Consider the following 14,558-nt stretch of genomic DNA (forward strand, 5'->3'; position numbering starts at 1 on the left):
AGATTTCCACTCTTGCCATTTCTATTCTAAATTGTAGCGGAGGTTCTAACCAGGGCAATTAGGCAAGAAAAAGAAATAAAAGGCATCTATATCGGAAAGGAGGAGGTAAAACTATCTCTATTTGCATGAAGTGATCCTGTATATAGAAAATCCTAAGGAATCTACCAAAAAACTATTAGAAGTAATAAATGAGTTCAGCAAGGTTGCAGGATACAAGATCAATATACAAAACCCAATTTAATTTCTATACATTTGCATTGAAAAACCCAAAAGTAAAATTAAGAAAACAATTCCATTCACAATAGTATCCAAAACCAGGAATAAATTAACCAAAGAAATGCAAAACTCATACTCTGAAGTTGATTCTAAATTCATACGGAATTCTAAGGCAACAAGCTACAGCTAACAAAACAATTCTGAAAAAGAAGAATAAATAGTGTAAGACTCATACTTCCCAATTTCAAAAGTTACTACAAAGCAACAGTTGTCAAGACAGTGTGGTACTAGTACAAGGACAAACATACAGATCAATGGAACGGAACTGAAAGACCAGAAATAAACCTATACACCTATGGTCAACTGATTTTGCACAAGGGTGCCAATGGTGCTGTGACAATTGAATAGCTATATGCAAAAGAATGAAGTTAGACCCTAACCTTATCCCATAAGCAAAAGTTTACTCAAAATGGATCATACACTTAAATTTAAGAGCTAGAACTATAAAACACTTAGAAGAACACACAGGCATAAATCTTCATGACCTTGTATTTGGCAATGGACTCAGATCTGACACCAAAAGCAGAAGCAACTAAATAAATGAATAAATAAGTTAAACTTCATCATCAAAATTAAGGAATATGAGAAATGTAAAGTTCCTGCTTTAAAATTTCATCAGGGGCAAGCAACTAATTCAAATGGAATGCAGTCATCTAAAGGACATCTTTTTAATGAGCAATGCTATTACTAAAGGAGACTTGGGCTGTTTTAAATGATATTTAGCCCAAAGCAACAAGGGAGGTATTTCAGCAGGTGACTGCTTCCATTCCCATCTATAAATTCTTCCCCAGTGACTCAGTGCCCTTGCCTGATCAGTATTTTATGTTGATGACAAATCTCGCACACAACTCACTTATCATTGCTTGAAAAACTTACAAGAAGTGCTACTGTTTAACAAAACTGAAAAAATACATTTTGTCCTTTATGGAAAATAAGGAAGAAAGTATCAGGAAAGGAAAGAATAATTTAGGCCAAATACTCGGTAAGAAACAGGAATACAAAAACAAATAACCAGAAATTGCTAGTATATGTATCAGCCACTTCAGAAAGAAGAAACAGGCCACTTTATTTCCTTTAAGGCCTGACATTTTTCTCTCTGCCCTTTTCCGACACCCTCCATTGTGTGGTCTCTAAGCAGCCCTACTGCGAGCAGCTGTAGACGCTAATTCGTGGTTCACTGAGGTGTCAATTGAGTCTTAAACCAAGGAAACAACAGCTGCAAAACAATACTTGGCTCTGGTGCAAATATTTTCAAAGGTAGACTAAAGTTTCAACTGTTATTTTAGATAAACAAAACCCCAAACCATAACCTTCCATCAAGTCACAAAACAAAAGAACACGCGGCCGGAGTTTAATTCATTGCGTAGCGACATTTCTCATCTTGTTGCCACTATTTAGACAGGCTTTCAGGACTTTACCTTGACAAACGACTTCCTTCACTAGATGAAAAACTAGCTTCCGAAGCGATTTTGTTAGTTGTCTTTGTCTTGAATGTACCGCTGCCAATATTCAAACCTGTGAGAAGCACAAACATGGAGAGTGTCAGCCACCACGCAGCAACGAGTGAAGAAGAGGGCTCACAATAACTTTGGTGAAACAAATGTCAACAGGGGAAGATGCTGCTCAAGCCACAGAAGGCAGGGAGCTTCTGAGGCAAGGAACATGTTGATAGAACTCTGAAAGGAAGTGGAGTGTTTTCCGGTGATACTTAGAAGCCACAAAAAATAAAAAATAAAATCATTCGAAGAGCTCTATTCCAAATGACCACGATGCACATGTGAGCACATGGGTCTCTACTACAGCACCATGCACTGGATAATTCACCTTGTTATAACACATGGGCAGCAAGGGATCATCAAAATAATGGGTGCTGGGAACCAGGTCTCAGAAATAACTGACACCGCTGGATGACAGTTACCCACCCCACCCACCCTTAAGCCCTCTGCCAAATCCTCTGTTTTTCCATCTCCCAGGAGAGACTGAATCTCCATTGAAAACCATCAAGGCCACTCTTTAACCAGCCTGAAAAAGTTGATGGGGAAGATGCACAATCCACCTCTTTCCTGGAGCCAGGGGAACCAGACTGTTCCCATGATGCTATCAGCGTGCAGGGCAATCCTTGACCTCTGCCTGCTGGGTGACTTCAGCCTTGGATGTTTCTGCTTCAAGTCTGATTCTTAACTGGCATTCACCTGAGATCACGGATAGAGAGTGCATGGGTGTCTCTGCAAAAGGCATTTGCTGAGTTTCTATCCTATAACCTGCTTGCCTGCATGTAACCTCTGCAGCCAAGCCATTCTCTTAACAATGTGTCCGTGCTCAGCCTGAAGAGGGCTTCCATGTGCTTAACAGCATAAGGCCTTTTCAGACATGGAAAGGAAGGCGCAAGGTGGCAGTGGCTTTCCTTAGTGACAGGTCCAGAGGCAGAGACCTAACACATCTGATGCAGAAAGTAACTGAAACATGCACTGCTTTTTCAATAGTCAGATTTGGGGTGGCTCCTGAGTTCAGGGTGCCCATCCTCACCACTACCTGTAACAGCAGTAGCGGGGTACGCTAACCACAGGGTACGTGGCTTCCATTTCCCTCCACCCTGCCAGCCTGCCTCCTGCTTCTCTTTGGAGCTCAGAGAAGTCCCCAGGATCAGAGTGAGAGCGAGAGAGTGAGAGTGAGAGTGAAAAGTATTGTGTGACCACACGTAAACTAAACGCCAGAGGCCGTATCTGACCTCAGAGATGGCTGACACCACCAGAAGGACTTCTGTGATCCCAACGCAGGAAAATGTGGAATCTTGCAAAGCACATAGTGTAAATTTGAGTGTGGAGTGAGGGAACTGAATCTAGGGGTGCTTGATTATACAACCTATAAAGTATCACTTCACTTATGAATAAATTAATAAACAAATACATTAATCATTAGTATATTAATAGTACCATTTTTTTTTTTTTGTGAGGAAGATGAGCCCTGAGCTAACATCCATGCTAATCCTCCTCTTTTTGCTGAGGAAAACCAGCTCTGAGCTAACATCTATTGCCAATCCTCCTCCTTTTTTTTTCCCCAAAGCCCCAGTAGATAGTTGTATGTCATAGTTGTGCATCCTTCTAGTTGCTGTATGTGGGATGCGGCCTCAGCATGGCTGGAGAAGTTGTGCGTCGGTGTGTGCCCGGGATGCGAACCAGGCCGTCAGTAGCGGAGCGCGCGCACTTAACCGCTAAGCCATGAGGCTGGCCCCCAACATTTTTGATATACATCCAAGGGACTACAACTTATGTCAAATTTACTCATCCTTTGAACTTGTCCAATTAACTATCCATATAAAATAAACTTACCAAACACAGATTTGTGGAGTCACCTTCCAACCACGTGTGTCTGCTAACTGGCTGTAAGGCTCCGAGGGAGGTGCTACTCTCTTGTCGCCTCCTTTTGTAAAATGAGGGGGTTGGATAAATACTTTCTAAATCTCTCTGGATTCTAATTCTGTGACTCAAATGTGAAGAAAGTGGTGAAAAGCAAACGGTTAAGGGCTCACGAGTGCTACATCTTTCCAAAGTGATGAAGCCCTCCATTGGGGCAGAGGCCCTGCTTCATACCTCAGCCAACTACAATGTCTCACATTTGCGGAGTTCACATAACACCCAGCACCACCGCGGCCAGCAGTTGCCGAGGGCTGCTCTCTAACAGGCCCTGTGCTGGGCATTTCGCCTGCAGTGGCTCACTGAATCCTCAAAACAACCAAAATAACAGAATTTTGCAGCAACCAATTCTAACACTAATATTATCTAGGAAATAGCTCTCTGAAGACAGACAGCTAAGTCTAATGCACCACATGTCCCTCGAAAAAATGCCTGTCTGATATAGACATCTTTGAGACAATTGGGAAATCTGGATATGGCCTGGGAATTATGTGATGTTAAGAGATCACTGTTCATTCTGATGGGTGAAATTATGGAATGGTGGTTTATGTAAGGATAAGGAAGTGACTAAGGTGTACTTCCTTCTGTATGAATCCATTTACTTTCACAAAGGGAGCTGAAGTGACATACTAAAAAAAGGTGTAATAAAATAAAAACCAATGAAAATAATAAAAATGCAATAAAGTATACGAAAACAAAGAAAATTACAATTAAAACAAAAATCCTAGATTGAAGGAACTACACTTAAGCTTAAAATTTAGCTTTACTGGGATTTACAGTCTTTTCATTTAAAAAACCCAAAGTTTTCCAACATTCTGGTGAGGGAAAATAGCCCAGGATGATGTTCCCCATTGATGATTAAGAAACTGGAAGATGTGGGCAAAGAAAGAACTTGGGGTGTCTCCTGTGGTACTTAGCGACAAGTTACTATCATGACATGCCAGGTATAATCCAAGGGCCTGTAAGGACCATCGCCATGCCAGGGCTGGCACATATCCCGGAGGGAAGACTCTTCCAAACTCTTGTTTGTTAAGGACTGAAAAAGTACTGGCTGATTCTGATCCAGTGATAGCTTATTACAAAGCAAACTCCAGAAACTTTCAAAGAATGACCACCCTTCCCTGAGCACAGCACTAGCTGCTGCCTTGGATCACCTAGACACTGGCTGTGAGTGCTGAATCTGCTCACTTACCTGACAGTTGTGATGCAGAAGCATCTGCCTTTTGGAACCTGTCTTCAGTTTGATTTGTATTATCCTGAAGGGTAGACCACTTCAGCAACTGGTAGGCTTTTGTTTCTACAGATTTAAAAAAAGGCACAGATAACTGGATATCCACATGCAAAAGAATGAAGTTGGACCCTTACCTTATACCATACACAAAATCAACTCAAAAAGGGTTAAAGACTTAAACATAAGACTGAAAACTATTAAATTCCCAGAAGAAAACATAGGAGAAAAGCTTCAGGACATTGGTTTTGGCAACGATTTCTTGGATATGACACCAAAAGCACAGTCAACAAAATTAAAAATAGACACACAGGACTATCTCAAACTTAACTTTTGCATGTCAAAGGAAACAATCAACAGAGTGAAAAGGCAACCTACACAATGGGAGAAAATAACTGAAATCATATATTTGGAAAAGGGGTTAATATCCAGAACATATAAGGAACTTCTACCACTTGACAACAATAACAAAAATCAAATAACCCAATTAAAAATGGGCAAAGTGCTTGAATAGACATTTCTCCATATACAAATGGTCAATAAGCACATGAAAAGATGCTCAAAATCACTAATCACCAGGGAAATGTAAATCAAAACCACAATGAGATATCACTTCACACCCATCAGGATGACCACTATCAAAAGAACAGAAAATCAGCGTTGTGGAGGATGTGGACAAATCAGAACTCTTGTGCACTGCTGGTGGGTGTAGCTATTAGGGAAAACAGTATGGAGCTTCCTCAACAAATTAAAAATAGAATTACTATATGATCCAGCAATCCACTCTGGGTATATATCCAAAAGAACTAAAAACAGGATCTCAAAGAGTTATTGGCACACCTTTGTTCATCACAGCATTTTCCACAATGGCCAAGAGATGGAAGCAACCCAAATGTCCATCAATAGTTGAATGGATAAAGAAAATGTGGCATGTACATACAATGGAATATTATGCAGCCTTTAAAAAGAAGGAAATCCTGTCACATACTACAGTGTGGATGAACCCTGAGGACCTTATACTAAGCGAAATAAGCCAGTCACAAGAGGCCAAGTACTGTATGATTCCACTCATATGAAGTAACAAAAGTGGTCAAAATCATAGAAACAGAAAGTGGAAAGGTGGTTATTAAGGGCTGGGAAGAAGGGGGAGGGAGTATTAGTGTTTAGTGGGTATAGTGTTTCAGTACTGCAAGATGAAAAAGTTCTAGAGATCTGTTGCACAACAATGTGAATATACTTAACACTACTGAGCTGCACACTTAAAAACAGTTAAGATGGTAAATTTAAAGTTATGTATTTTTTTACCACAATTAAAATAAAAAGTAGAATTTGTCCATGACAATTCAGGTTTCTGCCTGTTGTCCCAGCATAATAATTAATAGAGTTGTCTTTTGTTAATCAAAAGTTTCCTAATTTAGACAATAAATTATATGGTGACGCTACTTAAGAGACATATGAAGCAAATGCAATGCAATGGCACAGTTGGGCTACTCATCAAAAAAAATCAACTGAAAAGATATTTGCTTGGCTCCTGACTGAACACTGATTGGATATATGATATTGCTAAATTGTTATTAACTGCTTTAGGTGTGAAAAAAATACACAGAAATACTGAATTTTCTACTACCTAGAAACAAGTTTCTTGAATTCCTCCTACGACGTTAACACTTTTCAAATGCATGCAAATTAGTTTTTTGAACTGTCCCTTTTTAGAAACTCTGAAAACAAATAAACAAAAAACAATTTAGTTGAACCCAGGTTTCAAGACTCGAAGTCAAGTTGTATGAATTTATTTGAGGTGGCCAAATTCCAGTCATTATTTTGAGTGGGTCTGTGGATAGGTTCACCTCACAGTAAAATGGTTTCTCTCCAGTCCAGGCCTTGCAGAAGCGGCTACAGGAATGAATCAGAGGACACGTAACTGACTGCCTTGGTTGGGCAGCTGGTCCTCTGCAGCACGCGCTGCCCTGGCCCTCAGGCTTGCACATTTGAGTGTGGGGTCTCTGGGCTGAGTGAGGGGCGGGAAGGTCAGGAAGGGGAGGCGGCAGCAGGATGAGCTGGGGGACCCACCGCTGAGAAAATCTAACCAGGCTCATGGTAGGGACAGAGAAGAGCATCTGCAGGGAGCAAAGCCAGGTGCCCCAGAGGGGTCAGCAGCAGCCTGGGCACCCACAGGACACCCTTACCCTGCAGGACTGTTAACAGTGTCTGCTGTAAGTTAAAGTGGGGAAGACTGTTGGGAAAAACAATAAATAATGATCACGTAAAGAACCTGAGAGACACAACTTTCCCATTACCTCAAGTCTCAAGGATGCCTGGATGAAACAGAGGCTGGAGAAATAGAGTTTTAGCACAGACATAACAAAACAGCATCCACGTCCACATCTCCAACGTGGCCACAAACAAAAGGACTCCTGCTGTCAGCACCAGAGGCTGGCAATCACTGCTTTCCTGCTTTTGCTGGTTCAATTTAAGAACTTAACCATGAGCCCCTTATTACTGGATTAAAACTACCGTCACGCTGACGAATAAAAATGTAACTTATCTTGCCCTACTGAGAATCAATCAAGATAAAAATAAGTACTTAAAATGAGCATCATATTTTGAAATATTAAATGCTATATAGTTAAAATATGTACAGATCAGGGACTCAACTCTGAAAATAATAAATCCTAAGGCAACACTTTTTAACATTGCTGGATTGTGATATTAGTTGGGCAAACCTGAACTAGTATTTTGACAAATTTAATAAAGAAAACACCAGATGTCATGCATGCAGAAGGGGAAAGTACTGTTTTGCATAACTTCTGTAAATGTGTTGGGTACTGGCCTGGGACAGAAAGTGTTTCTTGCTGTAGATTAGTCCCACTGTCCTAGGACAGCATCATAACACTCTCCTGTCAGTCCTACTACCTATATTACTTCAGATTTGTGGTAAGGTACTTTTGGGAGAGGAGAAGTATCAATAAAATCAAAGAATTCTAAAAAGGTAAGGAATCACTGTAAAAGAGGTAAAAATATTCTGTTTTGTTTTTATTCTAAAAGATCAACCAAAAAGTTTTTCAGCTTTTAGGATACAAGTCCAGATCATAATGACCATATGCTATTTCTGCACTCAATTATACTGACTTGGTCAAGGAAAAGAGAGCAAAGATAAAAGTTAAAAAAAAAAAAGAATAGGAAAAGAAAAAAAGAGTAGCTTCTTGGTAAACAAAGGCTCCTGGCAGCTGGAAGCTGGAGTTAGGCTTTCCTCTCATCTATTGTTGTGAGGTAAATCATCTGACTCCAGTGAGCTGGCTCTCCTGCTCCTCAGAAAACACGTGCCTTTTATTTTTAGGAGAAGATTTTCGTGAAAAATATAAAGCTAGTAGTTGTGAGTTAATTTCACATTTGGGAGGATTAAGTATTCTGTCCAAATATAGGACAGTACGGATATTATCACTGGTCTGAGTCTAGCAAGGGAGGAATGTGAAGTGAATTCACATTAGCAGCAAGGGACCATTTTACCACTCTGGAAAAGAAAGGCCGTTTCCATGTTCCACACACTTTCCATTCTGGTTTCCTTCTCTTCCTTCCTCTTATTCTTTTTTTTTAATTGAAGTATAATCGACATACAGCATTATATTAGTTTCAGGTATGCAACATAATGATCCAATATTTGTACATATTGTGAAATGATCACCACAGTTAGTTAACATCAGTCACCATACATAGTTACAAAGTTTCTTTTCTTGTGGGTGAGGAATTGTAGGATCTACCCTTCCCTTGCTTCTTGAAGGACTTGGACTCTGTAACTGGCCTTTCCCTTCAAGGCTGCCCTGAGTCTGCTTTCAACCGTACACAGTTTTGGAGGGATGTAGCTTGTCTCTCCAGTCTCGTTCTCCCAGAGCCCACCCCGCTTCCCAGCCATAGCTCCTTACTGGTATTTGATCTTTAAACCTTCTGTAGCCCTTCTCTAAGCGGAAAGTCAGTGAAGCTCACCTGGACAATTTTTATCTGGGACATAGCCGCCCTGACCTAAGTAATAGAGGGTTGGCAAAATCAAGCTGAGGACTGCTGGGCACATGGCCTGCTCCCATCCCCGATGCATGCTTCCTCATGTGGTTTAAGGGCAAAGTGAAGTTTAAAAGGTGAAAGGATTAAGTGTATTCACTTGGAGGAAGAAACACTAACTGAGGCAGGACCAAGACACCAAACCAGCCAGAGGGGTTGGAGCAGGCGGCAGGTGCTGCTGTCTAACAGGAGGTCTGTGTCGGGCAGCAGATGCTCAGAGCTGTGGTCATTCTCCCATGGCATGTATCACACCCTCAGTCACCCCTGTTTTAGTCAGAAGAGCTGCACAAAACATTTGAAGGACTGGGAAACAACCCAAAAAGGAAAAACAAAATTAAGGTTTGGTTAAAAAATAACAATGAGAGGATAAAGGCTACATAGCCTGCGTAGAAACAAGGGAAGAGGGTTTAAGAACAGAAATTGCATAGATTGGACAGGGCAGGATTATAAATGCAGATGCTCTGGGGCCAAGCAGGTAGCAGAGAGAAGTGAGTCTGGCCAGCTGGAGAGCACATGCCTGGCCAGGGGGACAGCTGTTCTCCGGCTACAGCCAACTGCTGCCAGGTGGGAAAGTGGGCCTAGTCTTGCCAGACTCCTGCCTTTCTTAAAAAAAAAAATACAACACTGCACAGGCCAAACAGAACACACTGGAAACCTCGAAACTAGATGGTGGTGAGCAATTTTTTCTGTGTTCCCTAAAAGTGGCACAAGAACACTCGGAGAAAAACTTCAGCCAAGGGCTAGAAGCTAGATGTTAGCAAAAGCTTTCGTAGTTGACAGAGCTGAGAGACCCGGGAACACACTATCTAAGGCAGGCTGCAACAGCTGTGTGGAGGTTTTTAAGCAGCTGTTTGTATCAAATAGACCAGGTTTCAGACTCTTTGGAGGCAAGAGTCTACGTCTTGCTAGGGGCACTCAAACAATTCAGACCTCCTCCTGGAAAAGCCTAGAGGTCTTGGCCAGGACGCCAACTTCATAAGTCAAGGAGGCAAAGCTATGGGCGTGAAGTTTCTGGTAACTCAGGCCCAGGCTTTCCTAGAAGGAAGAAGGATAGTGAAGAATCACGCAGTTCAAAGCTGCACTGTATTGCCCTGCAGATTTATAGTTACGAAATGAATGAACGAACAAAAGAGCAAAAGTAACAAGTCTAGAGTTCAAATCAGCCTGCTATAGACAAGTGGGGGCCGAGTTCCTCCAGTTCCAAGGAGAAAAGACTTGAGTCTTCTCAACTGCAAGTAAACCCTAAGTCTGCAAATTCGAGGACTAGGTAGCCCCTTAAGGCTTTACTTTCCAGCCTGTGACTGAGAACTCTAGAGCAACATTTCCGCTCATTAGTCATGTCAAACTCCCAGAAAATTATTGAGAAGTGCATATAATTAGATAAAACAAATATTTCTAAAGAATACAATCATTGTCAATTAGAATGTTCTGGTACACACAGAAACAAATATATCTGCATGCTCAAGCTTTCAGTTCTGGATCTCTCAGTCAAGCATCTATTATACACTCAAATCTGTGTCAAGATTTAATTTAAAAAGTAGAAAATATTGCAATTTAAAACATAAAATAAAGGAGTCCAGGGGGTTAAAATCCATCCTTGGCTATTAATTCCAGACTGATGACACAAAGAGATAAATATGTTTTTCCCTACTTTGTTACATAAGCCAGCCAAACCCAATCATCTATCTTCCTACAAAGTGGTGAAGAATCACTGAGATTGTTTTTTTTTTTTTTTTTGATATGCATTTCGTGTCTAGAAAACGGAAACAGCCAGAGAAGGAAAGTGAAAACATGCTGAATAAAGGGAGGTAGGAGAGAGATGATGTTGAGGAGGGAAGAAAGAAAAAGCCTCAACTTCTTATCTTTTATTCTCTTTTATATGCAAATGTACACCTGCTAAAATACTTCTAAATCTAGAAATAAAAAGAAAAAGAAAATATCTGATGAACAAGTGCTTTTAACAACTCATTACAAGAACCAGAGAGAGACAGGGTTCACCAGCCCCTAGGGGTGTCTCCAGGCAGAGAATCTGCCCCTGGCTTGCGCAGAAATCCCTAATGAAAGAAAGAAAAGTTGGGCCCGGAAAAGGAGTAACAAAGGGAGATGCAAACAATACCATCACTACAAATAGAAAAACCTTGAACCAACAAAGAACTGGGCATCTTTGAGTAAGGAAGGGGAATTACTATTCCTATAGGAAGTATGTAGAAATTTAAAAATTAAATTTGAAAAGTATTTTCTGTCCACTGAGTTTCCCAGTGCTGTTACTTTTCACATATTTCTACACCCATGCAAATTTTTTTCCACACTGTTACTAGATGTGTTGCTGATGCAGCAAACATAGTCATTTTTGTAAAATAAAATAAAAATTGTGACATATATTTCTAAAATTAATTCTAAAGATAAATATTATCACTGAAAATCCAGAAGTCATTTGTCTAGTAATCTGCTCAAATGAAAACAAGAAAATATTAGGATATGGGTGCCTTCACAATTCTGAAAATACAGAAAACTCATCTATATTTAGGATTTTTTTCAAAGGCCATAAGTCAATGTGAACCTGAGATACATAGGTTGGATCCATGACCAGAATCACTTTTCATGTCCAGACTTTCTGCAATAAACTCCACTCCCCCAGTGTCGTGGGCCTGTAAATCTATTGCCAAGGTTTCTCTGTGCTCTCAGAGATTGCTGATGTACAGAGAAGAGAAACTCCTACTTCACATGAGTTGCCTGGAGCTGCTTCAGAAAATAAATATTTAGGGGCCAGCCCTATGGCATAGTGGTTAAGTTCGGCATGCTCTGCTTCGGCAGCCTGGGTTCGCAGGCTCGGATCCTGGGTACCAACCTATACAACTTGTCAGCCATGCTGTGGCGGCGACCCACATGCAAAATAGAGGAAGACTGGCACAGATGTTAGCCTAGGGCTAGCCTTCCTCAAGCAAAAACAAGAGGAAGATTGGCAACAGATGTTAGCTCAGGGTGAATCTTCCTCAGTTAAAAAAAAAATATTTACATCACATTCTTAATTTCTACGGAGTAATTCAACAATTACACTTGAAGATAAATGTCAGGCTTGTAACTGAACTTTAACGAATGTTCCAAAACTGAACTGAACAGTCCTGCCGGTATTACTTCATATGTAAATTTATAACCATAGTGCCTGCCACTTAACATTGTTCAGCCATGGGAGGGGAATTTTTAACTCTCCAAGTCATGCAATCTTGAACTTTTCAAAGACTGAGTAATCTTGATCAGGAAGCTATATTTTATTGGCATAATTAAATATTTTTAAAAACAATATTTTTAGCAATTTGCATTCAATGATTTATATAATGAGAAGAATCAGAAATAAAGACAATAATATTATCATTAGCATTATAGTAGGGTCAGGAATAATCAATGTATAAGATGAACTAGATGTTAGAAATGTAAAATATGAAGAAATCTCTCTTCACCCCCTACAGTGGGTTGAATGATGTCTCCCCTAAAATTCATGTCCACTCAGAACCTCAGAATGTGACCTTATTTGGAAATAGGTTCTTTGCAGATGTAATTAGTTAAGGATCTCAAGATGAAATCATCCTAGATTTGTGGTGGGCCCTAAATCCAATGACAGGTATCCTGACAGGAAGAGTGGACACAGAGACAGGAAAGAAGGTGATGTGAAGATGGAGGCAGAGACTGAAGTCAAGCTGTCACAAACTGAGAGCCACCAGAAGCTGCAACAGGCAAGGAAGGCTTCTCCCCTAGAGCCTTCAGGAGCACGGCACTGCTGGCCTTTGGTTTAGACTTCTGGCATCCAGAACTGGGAGAGAATACATTTCTGTTGTTTTAAGTTTGTGGTACTTTGTTACAACAGCCCTAGGAAAATAATACACTTCCTGATCCTCGATTTTATTAAAATATCTGAAGCCCAACCTCTTCTCTCCCCACTTGAGTCTCTTGTATAAAATGAAGGTGTTTCACAACATGACCTACAAAGGCTCTTTCAGCTTTGAGACCCCCTGCTCCATGGTTCTCAAACCTGGGGAGTCACCTGGGGGTGTTATAAAAGACTGATGCCTGAGCCCCACCCCTAGAGGTTCTGATGTAACTGGTCAAGGGTGTGGCTGGGGCATAGGTATCCACCCAGGATTCTACTGTCAACGACCAAGGAGAATTTCTCTAGTCGTTTATGAATTAATTTCCTTGAATGCAGGAGCAACCAATCGAAAACACTCTTCAGAAAGGTGCCTTTCATTCTTTACTGACCATGTTAAACAAACACCACCGCCCTGCAATGTCATGAGTGAAGACGCTTTGCTGTAGCAGCAAAGGGGAAGCCCCAGCAGCCTGACATCTACCACAGAGACAGGGCCACAGGGACTGCAGTGGACAATCCAGCAGCATGAGATGGTTCCCCTGGTTTTGCACGAGTTGGGGCTCCCAGGCTTGGCAGGTAACACGTCTTTCCTGATTCTCATGCATTTCTGGGACAGGACAGGTGAGACCCATTCTTAGTAAAGTCTCCTTAGTGCAGTGTTACGCCACGGTACTCTGGCGTCCAACGTTGTCACCACAGTCTTCTCTCCCAGGGTAAATCCAGTCACCAATGACAACCTGGCTATTGTATGTTCCCAGCCTTTTCCAATTTGATGTAAAACTCAAGCAATAACGTTTTGAGAAGCACTGCCCAGAACCCCAAGTGGCTGACCTCCCTCACAGCTTCTAAATGGACATACCTTAGTATGACATTGAATATTTCAGCTTGCCAAAGAATATCAGTGAGAAATGGCACTGTCAGGCAACCACTTTCAACACAGCTTGACCGAGAGAATAGGAGTCAAAAGAATGAGAGGCTGAATGGACATTCTTAGAGGCTTAATCCTCTTCAGATAAAAGCTGAGAGCCCTTTTCACATGGAGCTTAAGGAGATGAGTTTTGCCAGGATGGGCACGTGGGGTGGGGAAAGCATTGGTAGAGTGACTGAGTGAAAGAGACAGCGTTCTGGCCTGAATCAACAAGCATTTAAGGAAACTCCTTAATCTTTGGATTCCAACTCGTTTTTACTCATTCGTTTGACAAACTGAGTGCCCACTGTGTTGTGTGCCAGATACCGTGTCAGGTGATGGGTTTCTATGACATTTAGCATAACCTGTGTCACTTGCTAAAACTAAAACTCACTTCACTCTCAGAGGTAAACTCAGTATGAATACAAATAAAATTGCCAACGTGGGAAATTTCACTTGGGGGTATAAGTAGTTCAGATGAGATTTTCTCTCATAGTCTAGACAAGCATGGCTTTAATCCTGGTCTAAGTGTTCCAGGGAAGCACTGGCCTGAGTATTCTAGTCCTGCGCGTGTTCTCAGGCTCGCCCCGCTTTATAAAGGGCACACACACCTCTTGGCAAAATCCATACTCGGAAATCCTTGCAAGTGCCCACCTCTCTAGGCCTAACACAAGAGGAAGGAAAGGTATAGCTTCGCTCATCGTCACTCGCAAAGCATCCTTGTGGAGCTCATCTTTTGTGATGATATACACTGATGTTTAATTAATCCAGACACCTTGATGCAGTCGCCTCTCGTAAAACGAAAGCAGCAGGCTG

The 14,558-nt window shown here is 41.2% G+C and overlaps 1 protein-coding gene across 1 annotated transcript in view; it reads right to left on the bottom strand.

Annotated features, from left to right (window-relative positions):
* Window positions 1-1,690: 1,690 nt before the first annotated feature.
* LOC131401998 (centrosomal protein kizuna-like) overlaps window positions 1,691-14,558 on the bottom strand; it is a 304,927-nt gene continuing 292,059 nt past the window's right edge. The window contains 2 exon segments of the mRNA XM_058537009.1: window positions 1,691-1,791; window positions 4,882-4,986. Coding sequence (XP_058392992.1) covers window positions 1,691-1,791; window positions 4,882-4,986 — 206 coding nt within the window.

The sequence above is a fragment of the Diceros bicornis genome (genome assembly GCF_020826845.1).
Source record: "Diceros bicornis minor isolate mBicDic1 chromosome 3 unlocalized genomic scaffold, mDicBic1.mat.cur SUPER_3_unloc_1, whole genome shotgun sequence".
Lineage (NCBI taxonomy): Eukaryota > Metazoa > Chordata > Mammalia > Perissodactyla > Rhinocerotidae > Diceros > Diceros bicornis.